The sequence below is a fragment of the Sphaeramia orbicularis genome, chromosome 6 (genome assembly GCF_902148855.1).
Source record: "Sphaeramia orbicularis chromosome 6, fSphaOr1.1, whole genome shotgun sequence".
Taxonomy (NCBI): Eukaryota; Metazoa; Chordata; class Actinopteri; order Kurtiformes; family Apogonidae; genus Sphaeramia; species Sphaeramia orbicularis.
In genome coordinates, this window is record NC_043962.1 from 51,952,394 (window position 1) to 51,976,688 (window position 24,295).

Below are 24,295 nucleotides of genomic sequence, written 5' to 3' on the forward strand. Positions count from 1 at the left end.
CTGAATTACCTGCAGATCCTGGATAATGACCCACCACAACTGTGATCCCATGGACAGTATTTCTTCAACTTGATAGAAACGCTTCAGATTACAGATTCCAACTGATGGACGCTAAACAAAGTGGACTGACACAACGTGTGTTTTGTTAAACCTAATTCCTGCTGTAGAGTCTATTTTGCTGGAAATAATGGAAGAAGAAAGTTTGATGAACCCTGACATTCTTCATTATGTCCACTGAGGCACTGGATAATTCTTAAATCTTAAAGGATTCCAACAAAAAAGCTGAACAGATTAGACATACAAAACTACGGAAGCGTATTGCATTCACACAAAAAATTAAATTCGGCTCTGTTTTTCTGAATTAACGAGATAATTATCTCGTAATTACGAGAAAAAATAAGTTTAAAAAAAAAAAAAAAATATATATATATATATATATATATATATATATATATATATATATATATATACACATACATATTAATATATATCGGTGCTGTTTTTCTGAATTAATGAGATACTGTTTTCTGAAAAACATTAAATTCGGTTCTGTTTTTCTGAATTTCCGAGATACTGTTTTCTGAAAAAAAAATTGCTCTGTTTTTCTGAGTTTATGAGATACTGTTTTCTGAAAAAAAAAAAAAATTTGCTGGATCTGATGGAAAGCTATCTGGGGGGGGGGCAGTACACCAAGCCGCCCCTCCACGGATCTAGTTCTGAATAATGCTTTCCATCAGGTCTGACAAATAAATTAATACACATTTGCACTCTTCTGCTGTTTATATTTTCTTTAATGCTGGCGAATGTCATTTTATTTGACTTCATTAATGCCAACTCCCATCACCGCGTCGTGCCCTCCAGGAAGCTGGGCTACAGGCTCCGAGCGCCGGCTCCTGTCGGGCTTGCACGCTGGTGCACTTGGAGGGCTTGATATGTGCACGAAGCTGGGCTTGGAGGTCGGAGCACAGCTTAGTTCCGAGTTCTGTAAATGAAACTAGTTCCATGATCCATAAACGGAGCCGGTTACGGGTACGGAAACAACTTTACGCTTCCCCGAGAGGTTTACAGCAGCACAGGTAGAAGGAGCTCCTGCCTGGATCAGGGACCGCTGTCCCACTGACACAGATTAACAGAGCTGAATTTAATTTTTTTCAGGAAACAGTAACTCGTAAACTCAGAAAAAAAGAGCAAATTTATTTTTATTTAGAAAACAGTATCTCATAAACTCAGAAAAACAGAGCAATTTTTTTTTTTTTTTTTTAAATCAGAAAACAGTATTTCGTAAATTCAGAAAAACAGAGCAAATTTTTTTTTTTTTTTCAGAAAACAGTATCTCATAAACTCAGAAAAACAGCAATTTTTTTTTTTTTAAGAAAACAGTATCTCGTAAATTCAGAAAAACAGAGCCGAATTTAATGTTTTTCAGAAAACAGTATCTCATTAATTCAGAAATTTTTTTCTCGTAATTACGAGATAATTTTCTCGTTAATTCAGAAAAACAAAGCCGAATTTAATTTTTTGTGTGAATGCAATATGCTTCCATACAAAACACACTATTTACCAGGAAAAAAAAAAAAAATCAAGGTTGGTCTGTTGTATGTTACTTCGAACTCTCATTTATCAATACAGCTTTTGTCTCCAATGACAATAATACATACTGTATAAGGTTACATTTACACCAAGGTGAAATGTCTCATCCCCTCCACTTAACATGTGCAAGATCTCACTTCATCCTTCTGGGTGTAAGTGCATGGAGTGAACTCTTTTGATATTGTTTCTCTACTTTAATATTATACTCTTAATTTTAAATAATGAACTACAACAGATTTTAATCAACCAAGAAACTTAAAAAAAATTGACAGAGTAAGAAGACATTTCAGTGAACTAAACCAAGCAATGTTTATTTAGCAAATGATCTACTTTTCTGAGAAATCACAGAAAGATGATTAGATCGCCCTGATTCCCTGTACATTTATTTAGTTGACATGGACAAAATAGTAGTATTGGAAGTGCAAAACCTAATATGAATGACGTACCAGATGCACTGTATTACATGCTTGGAGCAAATGGCTAATTAAAAATTTTCTACTGCATTGTTATTAATTATAGTGCTACACAAGCTTTTACTGAGAGTAACTCAGTGAGCTTTTGGTAGCTGCAGACATCTGACTGTGCAGTAATACTGGTTTCACACTGATACTTTGCTTAACTTTATATAAAGTTATATAACTCTATAGATCTTTTGTGTTATTGTGTGGCTGCAGTGAGATAGAAGAGAATTAACACCAAACTATGCATATCAAAGTCCATATATGTTCGTGGTTTTTACATAAATGCTGCTTGGCCAAGTGTCTTCAAGTGTGTTCATAGTGATTCCTACAGTCTCTAACATCTTAATGATTCAGTTAGTGTCAACACATGTTAGAGATTAAAATGATTTGGATCATTTCAAGTACAGGATGCCAGTGAGCTGCTGGTGGCCACAGACATCCAAATATTCAATAATTCCCTCTGCTTGTCACAAAATGCAATGTTAGGGATGTTCCATGCCATGTGGGTATTTAATTTCTGCATTGTAAAGTCATAACAGTTAGTTGGAAGGATACGTCTGATTACAGGTTTAGTGTGTAACACTTAGTGGCACCCAGCAATGAACCTACATATTGCAATCAGCTGAATACCTCTGCCTATAAAAACCACAAATGTCCCCAATTAAAGCCAGTCTTTGTCCAGTCTGGTTTTCTCAGTTAAGGGGATATAAATTCTGATCCACACTTGGTGATAGTAATGCCACTGGCTATAAAAACAGTAAAAAGAAGAAAGGGACATCCAGTTTAACTTAATGTAGAAACATGGTTGACTAGTGTTCTTTTTGTAGATATAAAGAACTAATTTCAAGACGTAAAAAACAAGAATCATAGATACTATTATATTATATAATATACTAAAACATAATAATGAATCCTACAGCATGACAATATATAAAAACATAACATGCCCACACTTGAAAACCCTCAGCTCTCAGTCCACGCCAAAGTTTTTGCACATACAGACAAACGGATGATGAGCTGATGACAATACCCTGGGGTGAGGGCCGAGGGTAAAAATAATAGCAGAAGAAACATTAATAGTGGTGGTGTCTAGCACTATAAAGCATCTTCAAAAGTAATCTGCATGAGAAATATTCCCACACCTTTGAAAGACTGAAACAGACCTACAGAGCAAAAGGAAATACTGAGGAGCTGCTGTCACATTAACTGAGTGAAAGCATGAAGTTTGACCCTCAAATGACCTCAACTATTCACAGTAAATAAGCATCCCTGTCAGGACGAGCTCAGACAGACTTTGAGGAAATTTGAAACTGAAGACCTGGAGCGTAAGAAGGTTTACTGTACCTCAACAGCGATACACATTTTTCATAAACAAAGATTACACTGAGCAGCAGACGAGTGGTGCATGACAGCTCTCCATCACCGCAACAACAGCCACAATGCTAACACACCAGCTGCTCCCCATGTCAAACAAAACAAAAATGCTACTTTTAGCTCTGACAGAATCAATCAGATTGACACAGATTGACTGAAGCATCGAATGAGTAGTGGAACGAGACATAACGGTACTGATCAAACCAGCTGTCTTGAGAGGGTGAGGTGGATGGAAGGGGGATCTAACAAACAGCCCACCTAAAGATCAACACTACAACTCTTCAGAGGGGGTATAAGAGCTGCCACTGCCCAGATACACACGTGCATGTAAACACACATATTAGCACTGAGCTGCATTAGCTTTGGTAGCATGTGAGGCTGAATACGGCTTAATTTGTAGAGAAAGGAGGCTGATGCTTCTGCAAAACGATGCAACTCTGCTGAAAGCATCCATCTTCTGATATTCACTCACAACGTGCAGAGATGAATATCATCCAGATCATTAGGGCATTATTAGAGTGAAAATGTAAATGACCACAGTGCACGCAAATTACAAAAAAAACAACAAAAAAACAGAAAAAACAATTAAGGTTGAGAGTGAGAGAATGCAAAGCAGTCAGTGCGCTCAGCATGACCAGCTAGCTTAGTAGTGAGTGCCGACTCTGTGCTAAAATGGTAGATGCCAGATTTCTCTCCATGCAATCTGCCACCACCAACCATGGAGGCAAAACAAGAAGATTCAATTCAATTTTTTATCAGATTAGACAAACTGAAAAGAAGCCATAAACAGGCGAGAGGCAGGCGGTGGGATGATGGTGTTGATGGTACTTACATGAGGATTCTGTGCCGAACATGGCTGGGCCGGGAGCTGTGATGGAGAGAGGAGGAGGAGGAGGAGGAGGAGGAAAGAGAGGAGAAATAAAGGGGAGGGTGACAGAGAAAGAGAGAGAGGGGAGGTTGATGAGCAGGCTGCTACACAGCGGGGGTCATCAAAGCAACACAATGCAGCCAGCCGGCCGTCGTTGCCTCCCAGACGGCCAGATGCCCCTGCTCCACTTAACGCCGCCGCTGAAGGCTTCCCCCTGCAATCACGCTCCGTAAATCCAGTTGCATAAAATCATAAAAAAAAAACCTTGGGAGGATTAAATCTCCAATCAGTCAATAGGTAGTAAAAATAAGCAGATATCCAGACGTGGAGATGTAGTATTTGTGGTAGGCTAACGCATCTCCACTCTCTCTGCAGTCCTCCTCCTCAGCCTCTGTTCTGTCACTCGATGTAGATGGAGAAGAGAGAAGGAGGGGGTGAGAGAAAAGCTTTCCTGGGGAGGGGGGAGAGGAGGAGGAGGAGGAAGAAGTGGAGGAGGGGGGAGAAAGGAGCTAGAAATCTGGTGAGGAGCGCCACTGCCACCACTGCTGCCGCTGCAGCCGCTGTAAGACAATGGCTATGCAAACAGAGAGTGACGTCAGGATGGACGGAAGGGGGAGAAGGGGGGGACTGAGTGATGGAAGAGTGGAGAAAAAAGGAGAAAAAGGAGAGATAAAGACATAGGGAGGGAAAGGAGAGACAAAGGTAGAGAAGGAAGAAGAGTAGAGGGGGAAAATAAGGAGGAAAATTAGAGAGGGTAGAGAGCCAAAAACCAAGAAAAAATTTAAAAAGACCAAAGAGCAGGACTTGACTTGGGATGGAGAAAAAGGAGGAGGAAAAGATTTGAAAGGAATAAAGGAGAAATGCAGGGAAGGAACAGAAAAAATGAGGAGGAAAAAAAACAAGGGAAAGTGAAAAGAAAATGAGGAGGAACAAAACAGGTCCTGACTTGGAAAGGAGAAAAACAAGGAGGAAAAGAATAGGAAGGAAAAAGAGGAAAACACCAGGGAAGGAAATTCAAAGTAAAAGACCAAGAAGGGGAGAACAAAATAGTAGGCAAAAGAAAAGAAAGGAGGAGGAAAAACTTGGGACTGTAAAAAATGAGGAGGGAAAAACTGAGGAGGTAAAAAAAAGGGGGGGGGGGGGGGGGACGAAAAAGGACTAAAAGACTAGAGAAGTGAAAAGAGGAAGAAAAACGAACATAACGCACACGCACTTGAAAATCCTCAGCTTTCAGTCCATGCCAAAGATTTTGCACATACAAACAGACGGATGGACGGACAATGTGCCAGAGGCCCCACCCCCCAGGCTCTACATCCTGCATGACACACATTGCCTACATCATGGACAGTGTACTTTTAAGTTTATCTGATTAGGTTTGATGTATGGAAGAGAATGATTTACTCAAGGTGAAATATGAACAAGTGTGCATTATCAACTTCACATTTAAGTATTTTATTTAAATAAAAAAAATAATAACTGTAACACCACATTTGCCTTATGCTGAATACATTTACATTCATGCAGTCTGCTTGTGTGACCAGTAAAACCTACAAACTGCTCCTGATCAAGTCATGATAATTTCATAGTGAGCAAATACTATTGATGGATTTATGGGTAAACTAAATAGAGTAGTCTGACATGTCACTGTTTCTCAAACAGGGTGTTTTTCTGGACTACTTAAAAAACAAGTAAATAAAAAATTAAGAGTATACACACTTCTCCTGGGACCACACCGCTGACAAACTGGTTACTTTAGTGCTTGTGTCACAGCCATTAACCAGAGAAACAGAGAGGAACCTTCTGTAATGCTCTTTACAGTGGCTTTAGTGGCTCTGAAAAGAGCCTTTGTGGTGATGATCAACCTCCACACACCTCAGCCAACAATGATTGGATGTTCTGCAAAACATTTTCCTCTGCATTAAAGTGAATGCTGTCACCTTACAGGTGTTCTAGGGTGATACTGGGTGCACTTTGCAGGTCTCATTTCCAACCCCACCATGTACCACCAGCAACAACATGGCACGATGTCGGAGAACATCAATAAGGAAGTGGGGGAAAGCTCCACCACTGCCTGGATTTTGCTACGCAGTCCACAAGCGCAGGCACAGCACTTCCAAGAATGTGCATGGTGACGTTCCAGTAAACAACGCCCACTTAGGGTGAAATGCTTGGTTTTTAGAGAGCCGCCAATCCGGACCCTCAGTACATAATTCTAATTCTACAAGCAACACGACGGACACACCTAATCAAAATTTTAAGACCAGTTGAGAAATTGCATGAATTTACATTTTGCACTGTTGGATCTTAAGAAGGTTCTAAGTAGAGCTTCAAAATGCAAAAAGAAGAAATGAGAGTGAGACAAAAAAAAAACCGAATAAGCAGTTTATTGAATACAACAATTAAACTGAAATAGGCTGCTCATCAGCCTATCAAAAGTTTAAGACCACAGCCTTTAAAAGCCAAAATCTGTGCAAAAAATTTGGATTTAATGTCATTTTCTGTCGGGTATTCAAACTGTCATTACCTCCTGATGGCAAAGGCAAAAAAGCTTTCCTCTCTGAACGTGGTCGGATTGCTGAGCTGCATGAGCAAGGCCTCTCGCAACGTGCCATCACTGCTGAGGCTGGATGCAGAAAGACAGTCATTTTGAATTTCTTAAAATGTCCTGAGGGTTATGGAACCAAAAAGTCAAGTGGTAGACCCTAAAAACTTTCACCAGCACTGAGCCTGAGGATCCGACTGGCTGTCTGTCGAGACATGGATGATCATCGACCCAAATTACTGTTACTGGTGCTGACTGCAGCCTAATAACCATCAGACAGCATCTGCCAGAGAAGGGCTTTACGAACAAAAACTGCCTTCATAGGCCTCGTCTCCTTCAACGCAACAAAACTGCCCATTTTGACTTTGCAAAAGAGCACCAAACATGGGACACTGAAAGGTGGAAGAAAGTTTTATTCTCTGATGAGAAAAGTTTTACCTTGACAGTCCTGATGGCTTCCAACATTACTGGCATGACAAGGAGATCCCACTGGAGATGTTTTGTTGGCGGCACAGTAGAGGGGGCGCCATCATGATCTGGGGTGCTTTTTCCTTCAGTGAAACAATGGAGCTTCAGGTTGTGCAGGGGCGTCAAACGGCAGCTGGCTATGCGGAGATGTTGCAGGGGGCATCCCTCATGACTGAGGTGGTAATGACTGGGTTTAAAAACGGGACAACGCTGCAGTTCACAATGCCCACCTGACAAAGGACTTCTTCCACAGGAATAACATCACTCTTTTGGACCATCCTGCATGTTCCCCTTATCTAAATCTAATTGAGAACATTTGGGGATGGATGGCAAGGGAAGTTAACAAAAATGGACATCAGTTCCAGACAGTGGAGGCTCCCCGTGAAGCCATCATCACCACTTGAAGCAACATTCCCACTAGCCTCCTGGAAACACTCCCATCATCATAAAAATAATAATAACACTAATAATACTAATACTAATACTAATAATACTAATACTAATAATAATAATAATAATAATAATAATAATAATTAGGGCTGCTCGATTATAGAAAAAAAAATAATCACGATTATTTTAGCAATAATTGAAATCACGATTATTAAAAACGATTATTTGTTAACCTTAAAGTTGTTTATTTTTTTCTTGCAAAACAATATAAGATATACTCTTTAAATATAAATAAAGCTTTTAACCATTAAAACAAAGTATGTTCGCTTTTGTACGAAACAAAAAAATCTTTGAATGCAAATAAGTATACTGTAAATTCAAGTATGTTTCCTTTTGTAAACAAATAGTGCACTGGAATTAAACTGCTCTAGACTTGCCATAGAACTGGAGCAATAAAAAAAAAACACACGTAAAGTGCAAATTATATATTCAAGTATGTTCAATGTAGTATGAAACATAGTAAATTCAGTGGCATGCCGTGAGGTTTCAGTTAGGTTAATACGGGAGTTGCAGCGTAAAGAGATTCGGAGACTGAAGATTGCATTGCGGACGAAGTTGTAGACGGAGTTTTTTTTATGTGTTTTAGTTTTTCATAAGATTATGATAAAGGTCGCGGTGGTTAAACTTTAGATGGTTAAAAGTCCTTCAGGCAGCTCAGGCAAACTTCTCTCCTGCTGCACTACTAAAATACTTATCCTCAAATATTAGGACTATATGTGCAAAACCAATCTTCTTGTGGTGCTGCATTAGCATCTTCTCTGTGTTGAGGCCATTTCAGTGTCTAGTTTAAGGAATTGCCACAATTTTGTTGTTTGGTTTCAGTCTTTCTGGGATAAACTTATTTTCAGCATCCTCAGCAGCAGGAGCAGCCACAAGTGGGGTGAATATAAAATGTGTATCATCACAATCATTCAGTTCTTTGTTTGAGATCAAAAACTATCAAGTCAAAGAAGCCTGAGCCTGGTCTGTGTGACAGTGTGGTTTTGGTTTTACTCGAGGGCGGACTGTAGAAGCTCCTCACTGTCAACTTCAGGCCCCCTCTCTCCACACTGTAACACCAGACCTCGATCTCTATGTCAGCGTGAGGATGAGGACTCAGACCCTGTGCCGTGATGGTGGTGAAACCCAAGTGAAGGTGGTGCTAACTGAGCCTGGTTCTGTTCTGACTAATGGAACAGTGAGGTGCTTCAGTGGTGCTGCATGTATTTCTGAACAATGCTCACCTCACCCCGCCTCCGCTTTATCACAAAGTACCACCCTGAAAAAGCATCTCCTCCTGGTTGCTAGGCAACTGAAAATAAGCGTGAGTGGAGTGTGGCCATCCTTTGGCACGAGGAGAAATGAGAAGAATAAAAAGTAAAGGATGATGACATTGTGTTGTACTTCTCAAGACTTGATGTGTATGGATTAAGGAGTTAAAAGCAACAAAAGCCAAAACTGATAAATTACTCAAATACCTGGAATCTGTCATGTGACATAAGCTATCTGTCAGTCCGCATATTTGACTGAGGTTATCACCTAAAGCATCCATTATGAAATTGTTAGTTAGAGATGACGGCTGACCTCCAGGCATCTTCTCCCTCATTTTGTTCATCCAGCCATTTTTCCATCACAGTAAAAATGAAAGACTAGATGGATTTCAGGTGTCACAGGACGCTGCACATGAAATCAATGTTACAGTACAACATTTTACAGATTAAACACTACAGAGAAATAATATTCAGGGTTTTGTGTCTTCATCTCAGCCAAAATCATGTAAAATTCAGGGTGGAAAGCACCAAAAATAACCCGTACATCTTATGACTTATTTTGATGTTGTCTGCTAGAGTTTTCCACATTTACACAGATCTATTAATAATAATGGTTAAAAATAATGTAAAATTATATATTCTTGTTGAAAAAGTGTATAGTTCATGTACCTAAATGTTCAAACAAACTTAGGTAAATACTAGAACCAAAAAAGTAACATAATAAAATAAATAAATAAATAAATTTAAAAAAACCAGGAGAAACTGCAGTATCAGGATAAGGGCCATGATTATTATAACCTTAAATTTTGGTGGTGATCGAGGGTAGGTTAGGGTTAGGGTCTGCGTGCTCCAAGTTCTTTTCTAGTTATCATACCTTTTTACTATGTGCTTTATCATTTCAGTCTTTAGTTTGCATGCAGAAACCTGAACTGCAAAATAGAGGTGTATGTCACAGAGTGGTAGAACATCTAGTCTGCATACATCATGAACAATGAAGAAGGACAAAGAAGAAGACGACGGCAAAAAGGAGGAATAAAAAAGAAGGAGGAAGAAGTCAAAGAAGATTGAAGAAGTAGAAGGAAAAAGATGGAGGAAAATCAAGTGGAAGGAAAAGGAGGTAGAAGAAGAAGAAATAAAAAGAACTAAGATAAAGATGTCTGAAAATGTCAAGGGTTTAGCATTGTACAAGTGAACCAAGATTCCTGTTTTTTCCTGAAGGCAAATTCACACATCGCATCATCTAATTAACTCAGTCTACTTCGACTGTCACTGCTGACACCAACTGGTCAAAACAGGGAGCTTTTTCTACAGAGAGTACCGGACTACTGGCAACCAAACAGAGAAGTGAGGTCCATGTCAGTCTACATGTAGTCATAAACCTTTGGATGTTAAGACATCCTGAAGTGGACTCAAACAATGCACTAGAAGTGAGTCTGCAAAACTCAGCTCCACCATAATCCTGTCCTTATAATTTAAAAATACTGACTTGACAAAAGACAAGAGCAGTGGGCTGTCACTTCTAATCTGGTGGGTCTTTGAGAATTTATGTGAACTAATCCAGACAAATCTCAGTCAGTCAATGACGCTGAAGAGATGTTTATCTCTATTACTGTCCAGTTGAGCCAGGCCATGTGATAAAAAAAAACAAAAACATAACGTGCGCACTTGAAAACCCTTGGCCTGAAAATATTGGACAAAAATCTTAGATGGACAGAATTCCTGGTATATCTACATTAAACAGAATATATAATTGTATTACATATTAATTATAATAATTATATTATACCCCTGGGCGGGCTGAGGTATAATAAAGATAATGTGAATCCATATTCAACAATGTGTACAGTGAACAAAATAATTGTTTATGATTTTTAACTAGTTCCTATGGTCATGGACCATTAAAAATACTATATAGATAAAACAATCGCAATGCTGAAAAAAGTACAACAAAAGATCGAAACATTTTTCCGTGTTTTGGCTGAAAATGTATGAAATATAAACCCCAGAGATATAAGAAATATATAATGCATGCTAAATTTATCATTACCATGATTATAATAATGCACTTGTTCCTTATCACATGCAATCTTTCAGACTGTTTGACAAACTAGTCCACTGACATAATGTGTTATACAATGTAAATTGTAAAAACATAATTATTACAGAAGTCAGTGCAACTTGCATAAATTCAGTAAGTTGGTTGATGAACATCTTTTTTCTATTTTGATCTGCAATAACAGTGAAAAAGATGCAATTATTGAGGTTTTAAAGAAGGAGAGAAAGGTATCTGACATTACTCTGTCAATGACATTGGATATAATAAGTATCATACAAACACCATTCCATTGATGCAATCCTCCAAAAACATCAGAGTTAACATTTATGAAGACACTAATGCCGCGTTTCCACTATGTGGAACCAGCTCGACTCGGCTCGGCTCAGTATTCCTGGAGACCACTTCCATTACAAGATACTACCGACTTTACAGTACCTGGACGTCATAGCAATGCGGCGTGTTACTTCCATGTCGTCTGTTCAGAGAGTTGCTGATAAACTCGCTCGTTGCGTGTTGTCTCGTCTGAATTTTTACGTCGGCCACCAAAGACTGAATCTCCTCGACCAACCATGGTGTAGTTTTGGGCTGTTATCATGTGAATTCATGTACTGCTATATTTACTGTCCACTTCCGCATCTGTTTTTTGTAAAACGGCGGGTCACAGAGACAACTCTCTGACCAATCAGTGGTCTGCAGTGTGTACACGTCACCTTTTAATATCTGGTCCCCAGTCCTGGAACCTCGGTGGAGGTGATACCAAAAAAGTAGTACCAGGTACCAAATTCCAGGTCCTTTTTTGTAATGGAAACGCAAAAAGGCCGAGTTGAGTCGATACCACGCAGTAGAAACGGGGCATAAACTGACACCCTGTGCAGAGAAGCGATGATCATGTTAGACTGTGTAAAACCTGAAACAATGTGATCCTGTAGCATAAAAAAGGGGACAATCTACTTTTAAAAGCAAACTATATTGAACTTATCATATACTGAACCTAAAGTGTAAGACAAGACTACAATATCCTGAAATTATTGCATACAGAAGACCAAAATATAGCCTACTGAACTTATCACATTTAAAAGATCAAAATGTACTGAACTTTTCGTATGAAAAAATACCAAAATATAGTGAACTTATTGCATACAAAAAGACCAAAATATACCAAATCTACTGTGTAAGAAAAGAAACATATCCTGAAATTATTGCATACAAAAGACCAAAATATACTGACCTTAAAAACAGTAAAATGATCAAAATGTGACACTGATCTCATGAAATCAAACGTCACACCAGTTATTATGGCATTTGGCATGCTATACGTACACATCTTCGTCCCTTCACGTGTTATTCAACGCCATTTGATCGCGTGTCAATTTACGCCATAATCTTCGGTTCACATAACCCTGTCTCACCTGTTACTCCCTTGGCTTGGCTGTGTAAAACGATCAATGGTGGAAAAAAGGTGGGATCACCATGTCATCTTTTTTCCGGGATCTCTGTGTAAAAGTGGCTGTGATATCACGTTGCAAAATGTATTGAACTTCTCCCAGAAAAAATACCAAAATATATTGAACTTATTGCACGCAAAAAGACCCAAGTATTCTGACCATATCATGTATAAGAAGAACAAAACATCCTGAACCCTTCCTGGAGTGTATTATCTACAAGAAGACCAAAACATAGTAAACTAGGAGTGCACATACCTGGCACAGCTTCATATCAGCTGTGCCTCATGCTTCACAGATTGATGTTAATTTTATCATAAAATTTGCATAGATTCAAATTTGTGCGTTTTTTCAAATGAGGAGTAGCTTCAGTAAATTTGGTATTAAAAACAGAGTGAAAAGGACGCATCAATCATCAAACTGTCTCTGTATGCAAAGGAAGGGGTAGAGAGCAGGATGAGGATTAGGTGTAGAAATAACCCTGGGCTCCATCAGCATCTAGAAGTCACAGAGTTCACACGGTGTATATGTTAAGGGCTTTTCTTGTGCGGTGAGTAATGAATCCACAACCTGCACAGCAACTGACATCAAGTTATGGTTGTCCTTAAGAGGCATAACAGAAAATGCATGTAGTGTGTTACAGTGGCAAAATTTAGATAGTATGCAATATGTCACAGTACTTCAGATCCTATGGTGAGGAGTATGGTTATGTTATGGTATGAAGTAGAAAATTACTTAAAACAAAATACCTGTTCTATCTAGATTCAGTCCAATTTGAGGAAACAAGTATTTGCTGACAGGGAGTGGAGATCATGTTTTTTGGTTTTGAGCAGAAAAAGGAATAAGATAAATAAATAATATTCATAAGTGGATGGAGATGAAAACATCTAGGGAACTTGTATCTACAGTAGATATAAAAGTCTGCACACCCTTATTAAAATGCTAGGTTTTTGTGATGTAAATAAAAAATAGATCAAGATAAATCATTTCAAAACATTTCCACCATTAATGTAACCTATAACCTCTACAACTCAATTGAAAAACAAACTGAAATCTTTTAAGGAGGGGAAGCAAAAATGAACTGAAATCATGTGGTTGCACACTCTATTATAACCAGGGATGTGGCTGTGTTCAGAATTAACCAATCACATTCAAACTCATGTTAAATGATAGTCAGCACACACCTGCCACCATTTTAAGTCCCTCTGCTTAACCCCAAACAAAGTTGGACTGTTCTAGTAGGCTTTTCCTGCCATTTTTGTAGTCACATTTTAAAGTACAAGCCATGGTCCACAGAGAGCTTCCAAAGCATCAGTGGGATCTCATGATTCAAAGATATCAGTCAGGAGAAGTGTACAAAAGAATTTCCAAGGCATTAAATACACCATGGAACACAGTGAAGACAGTCAACATCAAGTGGAGAAAATATGGCACAACAGTGACATTTCTGAGAACCGGACATCCCTCCAAAACTGATGAAAAGACAAGACGAAAACTGGTCAGGGAGGCTGTCAAGAGGCTGACAGCAACATTGAAGGAGATGCAACAATTTCTAGCAAATACTTGCGATGTAGTACATTCGACAACAATCTCACATGTCTGGGCTATGGGGTTGGGTAGCAAGATGAAAGCCTTATTTTATGACGAAAAATACCCAAGCCCGGCAAAAAAATTTTAAAAACATGTATTAAATCTTCCAAACTATGTGGGAAAATGTGTTATGGTCAGATGAAACCAAAGTTGAATTTTCTGGCCATAATTCCAAAAGGTATATTTGGTGCAAACACAAGACTGCTCACCACCAAAAGAACATCATACCTACAGTGAAGCATGGTGGTGGCAGCATCATGCTTTGGGACTGTTTTTCTTCAGCTGGAACTGGGGACTTAGTCAAGGTGGAGGGAATTCTGAACAGTTCCAAATACCAGTCAGTGTTGGCACAAAACCTTCAGGCTTCTCCTAGAAAGATATCAGTCCAGTCCTGGACGGAGCATTTTCCCTGGAGGTTGGTACAGTCCACAGTCATCTGGACTATCTAGTCAGTGAGACAGAAGTTGAAAACATCTTCCAGGCTCCTGATCTGGGCCACAGTATATAAGGTGGGTCCTAGAGTCACCACAGCGGAGGGAGTGCACGGCATCTCCCCGCTCCTAGAGATCCATCCCCCGCGTGAACCTCCTCCATCGTGTCGGGTAATAACGCAAAGTGAGAAATGCCAATTTCTTCTAAACTGCCCCTTTTCAGATCAACCTTTGTAAACACATTCAGGTTTTGCTTATGTTCATGTCTTCCCGGTGCTGGTAAATTACCCCATTCTTGTAGCTCAATGCTGTGTAATACTTGTGTGTATGGGGCTCTCTGCAGGTTTGTGCAATGTGTGTTTCACAATAATAAAATAGAAGAAGGATTTTGATCTTTTGTAACAAACAAACAAACAAACAAATAAATAAAAGTCTACACTTGAATTGGAGTGACTGAACAACAGTGCACTTTGAAGGCTTCATGCACGTTTTACAATAAGGGCACAAAGTCATATAATGTACACACCACACACGCAATAGTATTGTTGTTTACAAATGCAAAAAAAAATTATAAAAATCTGATAACTCAAATAATCGCTGAAATTTTTGGTAGAATATTCGACTTCAAAAAGAATCGATAGCTGCAGCCCTAAATTCATGTGTGGTGTTTTGGTTTTTTTTGCTGCGGCAAATTTGCTGCTGAATGTATATAGAGGAAATCCTGCACATGGGTTCTGCTTGCAGCTACCCTGCTTCCCGAGTGTTTGCATTCTTCACATAGGCTACATGTATTCATTTGGTACACCTCCGTATTCAATCGAAGGCTCCGAACTGAAATGGTTCGGTACCATCGAGTGCACCGTTACACCCCTAGAGCACAGCGATGTTTATTTTAGCAATGCAGATTTTAAGTTTAATTCAAATCAAGCTTCTGAGCATCCTTTATAACATGATCTCAGCATCTCCCTAGTTCGACATCTTTCTGGTCACGTTAATATGTTTGTTTACTGTACAAGGCCGGGGGTCACACACGCAATACATTATCAAAACATCACACCTTGGTTGCGGAATGAGAGGTGATCCTTTTACAAAGCATTCCGGAATCATGATTCCACCTTCCATTTCATTCCACGGCTGTGCTACTACCTCCAGAGGCGAGAGGTTGCACTAGACATTTTTATTGGCCATCATTTTGACGGACAGGGTCGTAAAAATTCCATCACAACACATTATTATCCATCATTTCAAATTAAATTTTTAATGACACTTATTTAGTAGTATTTAATGTTCAAAAACATCTTAATGATGCAGTAATTGTAGTTGCTGTTGGCTGATAAATGTTATCAGTATTAGCCTACTTGCTTGTCCTTCATCCTCCATTGCATCAGTCCCTCTTTTTTCACCGCATTTATCAATGCCATCACATTTACTGGGCTTTTTAAAATAGCTAATGAGACTCGGCATTTTGCACTAACAAAGTAGCATATCATTTTGGCTTAAAGGTCCTGTGCAGAGAATTCGTTTACAGTGGATTGCAGCTACACCTTCGGCCGGAATTGGTGGAGTTTTTAGGGGACAAAGACTCCGCTTCTCATGAGCACTAGCGCCTACTGTCATAAGGGCGTAACTCTGGCCAAGGCTGCATTTATTTTGAAGCTAATGACTGAAGAGCGGATCCTCTTTGCAACTGTGCATTTCTTTTTCAAGACAGCAACTTGCAGGGTGCAAAGTTATGTCTGAAATGAGACAAGCAAACTTCATAAAGTCCATTTGTAGTGTAGTTTAGTAACGGGCGTGAAACCAAACTTTGAAAGTCTGACTCCTGCTTCTATGTCTCTTTTACACCAGTGCTCCAGTGTTCCTCACAGACTGTTGCTTAAGACATGTCCCAATAATAAACATTTGCTCTAGCTTTTCCACAAAGTATTCAGTCATTTTCATAAATGACTTCAGTCCTTCAACATCTTCATCATTCTGCATTAGCAGTTCAGTGCTAGCTGCTTCAGCCTTCTGCATTCACAGTATGGCTGCACGATTTTGGCAAAAAAAAAAAATCCCAATTTTTTCCTCTAAAAACTCGATTTTCGATTTTTGGGTAAAACTACAAAGACAATCGAAGTCAGCATGTCATTTTCGTGAGCAGCCCACAATCCAAGGCACTGCTCTGACCTCAAATCTGTGATGGTATCACATGATGAACCCACAGAAGTTTATTTTTTCTTAATTAAATCTTTATTGAATGAAGTAGAGTATACAAACAATGTATACAAGAAAATAACATAAGTTTGCCAGGGGGAATACACTACAATACAATGTCCAAATCAGAGCGAACACTTATGTTTTTTATAGCCTTTTTGTTTCCAGATTTATCTAACAGCTTTAAATAAAGTTCAACATCTTTCAAAAAATAAATAATATTTGGTTTTGTGTTACAGAACTGAATGAAAAATTTAGCAAGAGGACTAAATTAATTATTTTAAAAAAATGTTTGTTTGTTTTTTTTCTTTTTGGGGTATCTGGCCCACAGAAGTGATACCAATGTAAGTCAGTGACAGGCATCAGTCGTGTGTGCATGGACCACATAATATGAGAGATCCCCATGCGGTTCTATTTAAACTGGGGGATCCGTGCGTGGAACAGACCAACCCAGGACACGCTGGAGGGATTCTATCTGTGGAGCTAGTGGATGTGTGTGGGCACAGGGCTGTCTGGGCTCCTCTGCTGAGGCTGATGACCCCGAGACCTGCACCCGGATCAGAAGAAGACAGTAAGGTACGGATCCGGGACAACGTAAGATGAGTGATCCGCATGCAGTTATATTTCAGTTGCGGGATCCGTGTGTGAAGCCACGACTTACATTGGTATAAGTACTGCAGGCTCATTAACAGATTTAAAGTCCAGTCATTACACGGACTTCTGTGACAGACCGCTGTCACTGATAGGAGGAAGAGCCTACGGTAGCCCACAAGCGTGCGGCCCGGAGGCACAAGAGAGATGAAATCGATTTTACAATTTCCCCTTTTTTAAAAATCATCCTGATTAAAAAATCCAATTTCAATTTAAAATCGATTAATCGTGCAGCCCTAATTCACAGTATTCTGTTAGAATTGTCTTGTTCCTGAAGGGCAGTTTAGTATCCAGGCCCCATCATGAACATTAAACTCCATACAGAACCATTTCAGTCTCACCTTACAAAGCCCTTAGTTTGGGACTGAAAAATGTTCCAAATAAAACAGATTACCCATGTCACAAGGCCAGCCCTGTGGCTAACACAGAAGTGTTTACTAAGTGTTGGACTGAGCTACCAACAGTCACGATAGAAGGTATGCATGTGACGTCACCGCTAGCGGAAGTCACTGTGGTTACACCCACTGAGTGGTAGAAAGAGGGAGATGAGTAGCAGCGTTGGCTTCAATACCATCTAAACTTAAGAACAATATTTAATAAAAAATGGGGAAGAGCTGTTGTGCAATTGATTGTATGAACAAGTTTGAAAAGCAGTCGGAGCTATCGTTTTACAGGCACCGAAAGCCAAAGAAAAGAGAAGTAGAGAGAGATCCACAAATCCAGGAAACCAAACCTAGATTTGTGGATCCCGTTTCGTGTCAGGTAACATTAATTTATGCTGTAATTTTGTGCGAAATCATACCTTAAATTACGTATTGTTTTAGCTAACGAATACTTCTTAGTAAAGCTCTTGGTTTCATGATCAGATCTTTCATGGTTTATGTCTTCATTTTGTGATTAGGAACCTTGTGCTCTACATGATTTGTAAACTAACTTAAACTGAGGCTAACCCAGTTTTTCAAATACGGGGGTACTCGAACATAAAGCTACAATGGGGTATTAGGGTCACATAACAAAATAAAAACGCTTGTCACCACAAGAATAGTCATAAAATATCAATATAAAACCCATAATTTTATGATAATAAAATTGAATACAAAAAGAATCACAATATCATGAGAATAAAGTCGTAGTTATACAAAATTAATAATTTAACAAAAATGTAATTTGTTTATGAGATTAAAGTCGTCATATTCCGACAATAAAGCCATAATATTACAAGAATAATGTCGTAATTTAAAAACAGGTGGGAAAAATATCATAATTTACCAGAATAAAGTCGTACCCTGCTGGTCCACAGCAGTAGTACCTGTGTTGTAAAAAGTACTTGATGTTAACTAGACGTAAATATCCTCAGTACCAGTAGATCATGCATATATTCACTGGGGTCAGTCCACTGTCTATTGTAAATGGACTTTGGATCAGTTGGGTCTCTGCCTAGTTTTGGAACCTGGTTGTCAGTGATGATGAAACCATGTATATTTGTTTCATGTAAAAATAGCGATGATCCCCTATACCCTGGATGTCAGGATATGCAATTTTGGGCCACATGTCATTGTTCATGGGCCACTTGATCTTTGGTACCTTGTACGGATCCATGTCGAGTCCAACTGTCCTTAATTTCATGTCACATTTTCCCGGTCTCGCTGTGTTTACTGCCATACTCCGTCATGTTGAGCAGGTTGGTTTTTGCCACTCAGTCTGATTTAGAGGGGTGTGGCCCACAGGGGAAGTGACGTTTTTGCATACCCTCTATAGTCAAACACAATGTTCCAATGCATATGTATAAAGGACGGAAGCTTTCTATAAGGAAGGAAGGCGGCCATCTCCTGCTCTGTTTTCATTCCTTTAACTCCCTTAGTTCTATTCATCGGTTCAATGCAGAGGTTTACTGGTGTTTTAGTCTGTGCTCTATCACGCTACCGTTTAGTTTTCTTTTTCTTTCTGCCAGTCCAGCTCCTGTTCCAGTGTCCACCATTACAACAAAATACATGCAAGAAATCCCTTTTTTTTAGGAAAAAGGACAGATCTTACTCCTCACTCATTGAGCTTACTTTTCACCACTCAACTCTGCCGGTCAGTGCGTTGTTGTCATAGTGACATAAGTCTGCCATAAATCAGTCCAGTCTTGTCTGACCTGACCAGGGAAGCTGGATATAGCATTTGGAAATAATCTATTTTGGTGCTGATAATCTCATTTCAAATTGCAGACTACGATCAGGCATATACAGACCTGATCAAAATCTTAAGACCAGTTGAAAAATAGCTAGAATTTACCTTTTGCACATTTGGATCTTAATCAGGTTTTAAGCAGAGCTACAATATACAAAAGCAAGAAGGGGGAGTGAGACAAAAAGCACTTTGAAAAAGTAATTTATTGAAAACAACAAGTAAACTGAAATAGGCTGTTTATCAGCTGATCAAAAGTTTAAGACCATCGCTCAAAAAATTACAAAAAACTCTCCAAACCAGAACAAAAAATTTTTCTCAGTAGGACTCAGTAATGAGTAGCTCCACCGTTCTTGTTAATCACTTCAAAAATTCGTTTGGGCATGCTTGATGCGAGTGTTTCCAGGAGGCTGGTGGGAACATTGCTCCAAGTGGTGAAGATGGCTTCACGAAGGGCATCAACTGTCTGGAACTGATGGCCATTTTTATAAACTTCCCTTGCCATCCATCCCCAAATGTTCTCTATGGGATTTAAATCAGGGGAACATGCGGGATGGTCCAAAAGAGTGATGTTATTCTCCCTGAAGAAGTCCTTTGTCAAGTGAGCATTGTGAACTGCAGCGTTGTCCTGTTTTTAAACCCAGCTGTTACCACACAGACGAGGGCCCTCAGTCATGAGGGATGCCCGCTGCAACATCTGCACGTAACCAGCCGCCGTTTGACGACCCTGCACCACCTGAAGCTCCAGTGTTCCACTGAATGAAAAAGCACCCCAGATCATGATGGACCCCCCTCCACTGTGCCGGGTAGAAAACATCTCAGGTGGGATCTCCTTGTCATGCCAGTAACGTTGGAAGCCATCTGGACCGTCAAGGTTAAATTTTTTCTCATCAGAGAATAAAACTTTTTTCCACCTTTCAGTGTCCCATGTTTGATGCTCCCTGGCAAAGTCTAAACGGGCAGTTTTGTGGCGTTGTAGGAGACGAGGTCTTTGAATTCGTTTTTTGTTTTTGAAACACTTTTCCCGCAGATGCCGTCTGATGGTTATTGCGCTGCAGTCGGCACCAGTAAGGGCCTTAATTTGGGTCGAGGACCGCCCTGTGACAGACAGTCAATCGGATCCTCCGGCTCAGCGCAGGTGTAATTTTTTTGGGTCTACCACTTGACTATTTTGTTCCATAATGCTCAGAATCTGTCAAAAAATTTAGAATGACTGTCTTACTGCGTCCAACCTCAGCAGCAGTGGCACGCTGCGAGAGGCCTTGCTTATGCAGCTCGACGATCCGACCACGTTCAAGAAGAGAAAGCTTCTTAGCTTTAGCCATCAGGAGGGCATGACCGTGTGAATGCCCGACAGAAAATGAGAATTTTGAGCAGATTTTGGCTTTCATAGCCTGCGGTCTTAAACTTTTGATCAGCTGATAAACAGCCTATTTCAGTTTACTTGTTGTTTTCAATAAATTACTTTTTCAAAGTGCTTTTTGTCTCACTCCCCCTTCTTGCTTTTGTATATTGTAGCGCTACTTAAAACCTCATTAAGATCCAAATGTGCAAAAGGTAAATTCTAGCAATTTTTCAACTGGTCTTAAGATTTTGATCAGGTCTGTATCTAAAAATGAGACTTTTTCAAGATCACGCAGAAAGTCCTTCAAGTCAGCTAAACAATGAGACAAGACTTGACAGTGAGTGATTAATATGCACACTGCCCATCAACTGGACAGTGGGTCTATTATTGTTGAACTAATGGGGAGCCATTTGAAAGAAGTAACGGCATATATCAGACCCGCAACCCGACCCGACCCGTGATTAAACACATTGTCTACACAGTAACTCACTTTTAAGGGCTTTATTTTTGGCTAAAACACACACCATCAATAAATCTGTAATATGTGCTGCTCAATAATGTCTGTGGCTGGATGTAAAGCTCACTTCAAAATAAAAGAAACCAGCTGTGGATCAACCACGGTGAAATTTGATCATCTGTAAATGCCCTGCAAATTATTTTCATCCATAAATCATCTTAGTTTTTCATTTCCTTGCCTGCTACCCACCTACATTTCATTTAATTTTACCCGTGCCCCTCTTATTTTTTTTTACCCGTCCATGCATGTTCCTGTTGTCTGGGTATCTGACCTGATGCAGGACTCTGCAGTGTTGTACTCAGTGTGGTTGTGAACGGTGGTGCTGTAGGGTTATATACAGGTAGTTTGCTGTTACGGACTGTTTGATGCCTTGTTAAGAGACAGACAGACCAGCAATCCTGCAAACAGGTTCTGTTCACAGTGTTGTATGAAAACTTTCTTTGGTAGATTACCCTCAGTATTTTAATCTGTCAAAATGACACACAGCCCTCAGAACTTTCCATCATCTTTTAAAAAAAATTGGTCAATGACGGAATATTTTCGGTTAACGCGACCTCTGCCAGAGGCGTGACAGAGGTGGGACCAAATTATCCCACCATTTTGTTTACACAGACATCATTCTGTATTAGAGGTAAATTAAAGCCGCAAGCAGCATTGAAAGGCCCTCGCCATGGGCACGTCCAGTAAAAGTATGTCCATCATTCAGCAGGTGACGCTCTAGCATCAAATTTTATGTCTTCTGATGAATGGGTGTAGGCCTGGGAGATTGCAACTGATTCAAATTTGAGGCAAACAGGTGATCGTATGTCCAAACTGAACCAATTTTAGTAAAATTAAATTTGTAGGGGGCGCTATGGAGCCAAATTTCAATTTTTTAGATGAATGGGTGTAGACCTGGGAGATAGACAACTGACTCAAATTTGAGCCAAATCAGTGTTTGTATGTCCAAGCTGAAGCAATATTTGTAAAGGGAACTTTGTAGGGGACACTATAGTGCAAAATTTAAATTTCTTCCAATAAATGGCTGCAGGCCTGGGTGACTGACAACTGATTCAAATTTGAGCCAAATCGGTGATTGTATGACCAAACTGAAGCAAGATTTGTAAAGGCAAATTTCTGAAAAAACTTCACAAATTTTGTGACCTCCTTGCACAAAAACAGTAAAACTGATCCTAAAAATTCAGCTAACTTTTGATGCCCCACTTCTCTAGATACTGTACACCAATTTTGAGCTCATTCGGCCAAACGCCCAAGGAGGAGATAGTTAAAATGCAACGTCAGCAAAAATGCTGACTCAGCATTTTGGAAATTTCAATCCAATATGGCCGACTTCCGGTTGGTTTAGGGGCGTGGCCACAATAATATTTTTTATTTGTCTCCTCATGATGAATCTGTGTACCAGTTTTCGTGGCTCTACGACAAACTTTACGTTGGACGCGCTCCCATTGGCATAATGCATTTCCACTTTTCAAGGGGGCTCTGCAGCAACATTTCTTTACTGACATCTATGAAACCTATATGTAAATTCAATTTCTTGCATTTCTGAATTTTGGGCAAAATTTGGTGAGTTTTTGTAGATGTTCAGGGGGTCAAATTTGACCTCAAAGCACAGGAGAAAGAAAAATAAGACAAATAAATAAATTAATTAAAAAAATAAAAATAAAGCCGCAAGCGGCATCTAAAGGCCCTCGCCACAGGCACGTCCAGTACAAGTATGTCCATCATTCAGCAGGTGGCGCTCTAGCCCCGAATTTCAATGTCTTCTGATGAATGGGTGTAGTCTTGGGAGATTGACAATTGACTCAAATTTGAGGTAAATCGGCGTTCGTCTGTACGAAGCAAAGACATTTTTGTATAAGTAAATCTGTAGGGGGCGCTATGCAGCCAAAATTCAATTTGTTCCATTGAATGGGTATAGGCCTGTGAGATGTACCACTAAGTCAAATTTGAGCCAAATCGGTGTTCGTATGTCTGAACTGATGCAATTTTTGTAAGGATAAATTTGTAGGGGGCGCTATTGTGTGAATTTTAAATGTCTTCTGACCAATGGGTGTAGGCCTGGGAGATTGGCAACTGATTCAAATTTGAGGCAAATCACTGTTCATATGTCCAAACTAAGGAAATTTTTGTATAAGTAAATCTGTAGGGGGCGCTATGCAGCTAAAATTAAATTTCTTCCACTGAATGGGTGTAGGCCTGCGAGATGTACCACTGAGTCAAATTTGAGCCAAATCGGTGTTTGTATGTCTGAATTGATGCAATTTTCGTGAAGGTAAATTTGTAGGGGGCACTATTGAGCGAAATGGCAATTTCTTTTGATAAATGGGTGTAGGCCTGGGAGATTGAAAACTGATTAAAATTTGAGCCAAATTGGTGTTCGTATGTCCAAACTGAAGCAATTATCATGAGGTCGCAAGTGTAAAGTTGTAGGGGGCGCTATAGCGCCAAATTACCAACATCTACAAAACCTATATGTAAATTCAATTTCTCGCACTTCTGAATTTTGGGCAAAATTTGGTGAGTTTTCGTAAATGTTCAGGGGGTCAAAATTGAGCTCAAAGCGCAGGAGAAAGAAAAATTAAAGCCGCAAGTGGCATCTAAACGCCCTCGCCGTGGGCACGTCCAGTAGAAGTACGTCCATCATTCAGCAGGTGGCGCTGTAACACCAAATTTCAATGTCTTCTGATGAATGGGTGTAGGCCTGGGAGATTGACAACTGATTCAAATTTGAGGCAAATATTTATTTGTATGTCCAAACTAAAGAAATTTTTGTATAAGTAAATCTGTAGGGAGCGCTATGCAGCTAAATTTCAATTTGTTCCATTGAATGGGTGTAGGCCTGCGAGATGTACCACTGAGTCAAATTTGAGCCAAATCGGTGTTCGTATGTCTGAA

The 24,295-nt window shown here is 39.6% G+C and overlaps 1 protein-coding gene across 1 annotated transcript in view; it reads right to left on the reverse strand.

Annotated features, from left to right (window-relative positions):
* The window catches only part of LOC115420820 (suppressor of tumorigenicity 7 protein homolog), an 87,894-nt gene extending 83,048 nt beyond the window's left edge, over window positions 1-4,846 (reverse strand). Inside the window, 1 exon segment of the mRNA XM_030136366.1 lies at window positions 4,258-4,846. Coding sequence (XP_029992226.1) covers window positions 4,258-4,279 — 22 coding nt within the window. The 5' untranslated portion in view covers window positions 4,280-4,846.
* Window positions 4,847-24,295: the final 19,449 nt, after the last annotated feature.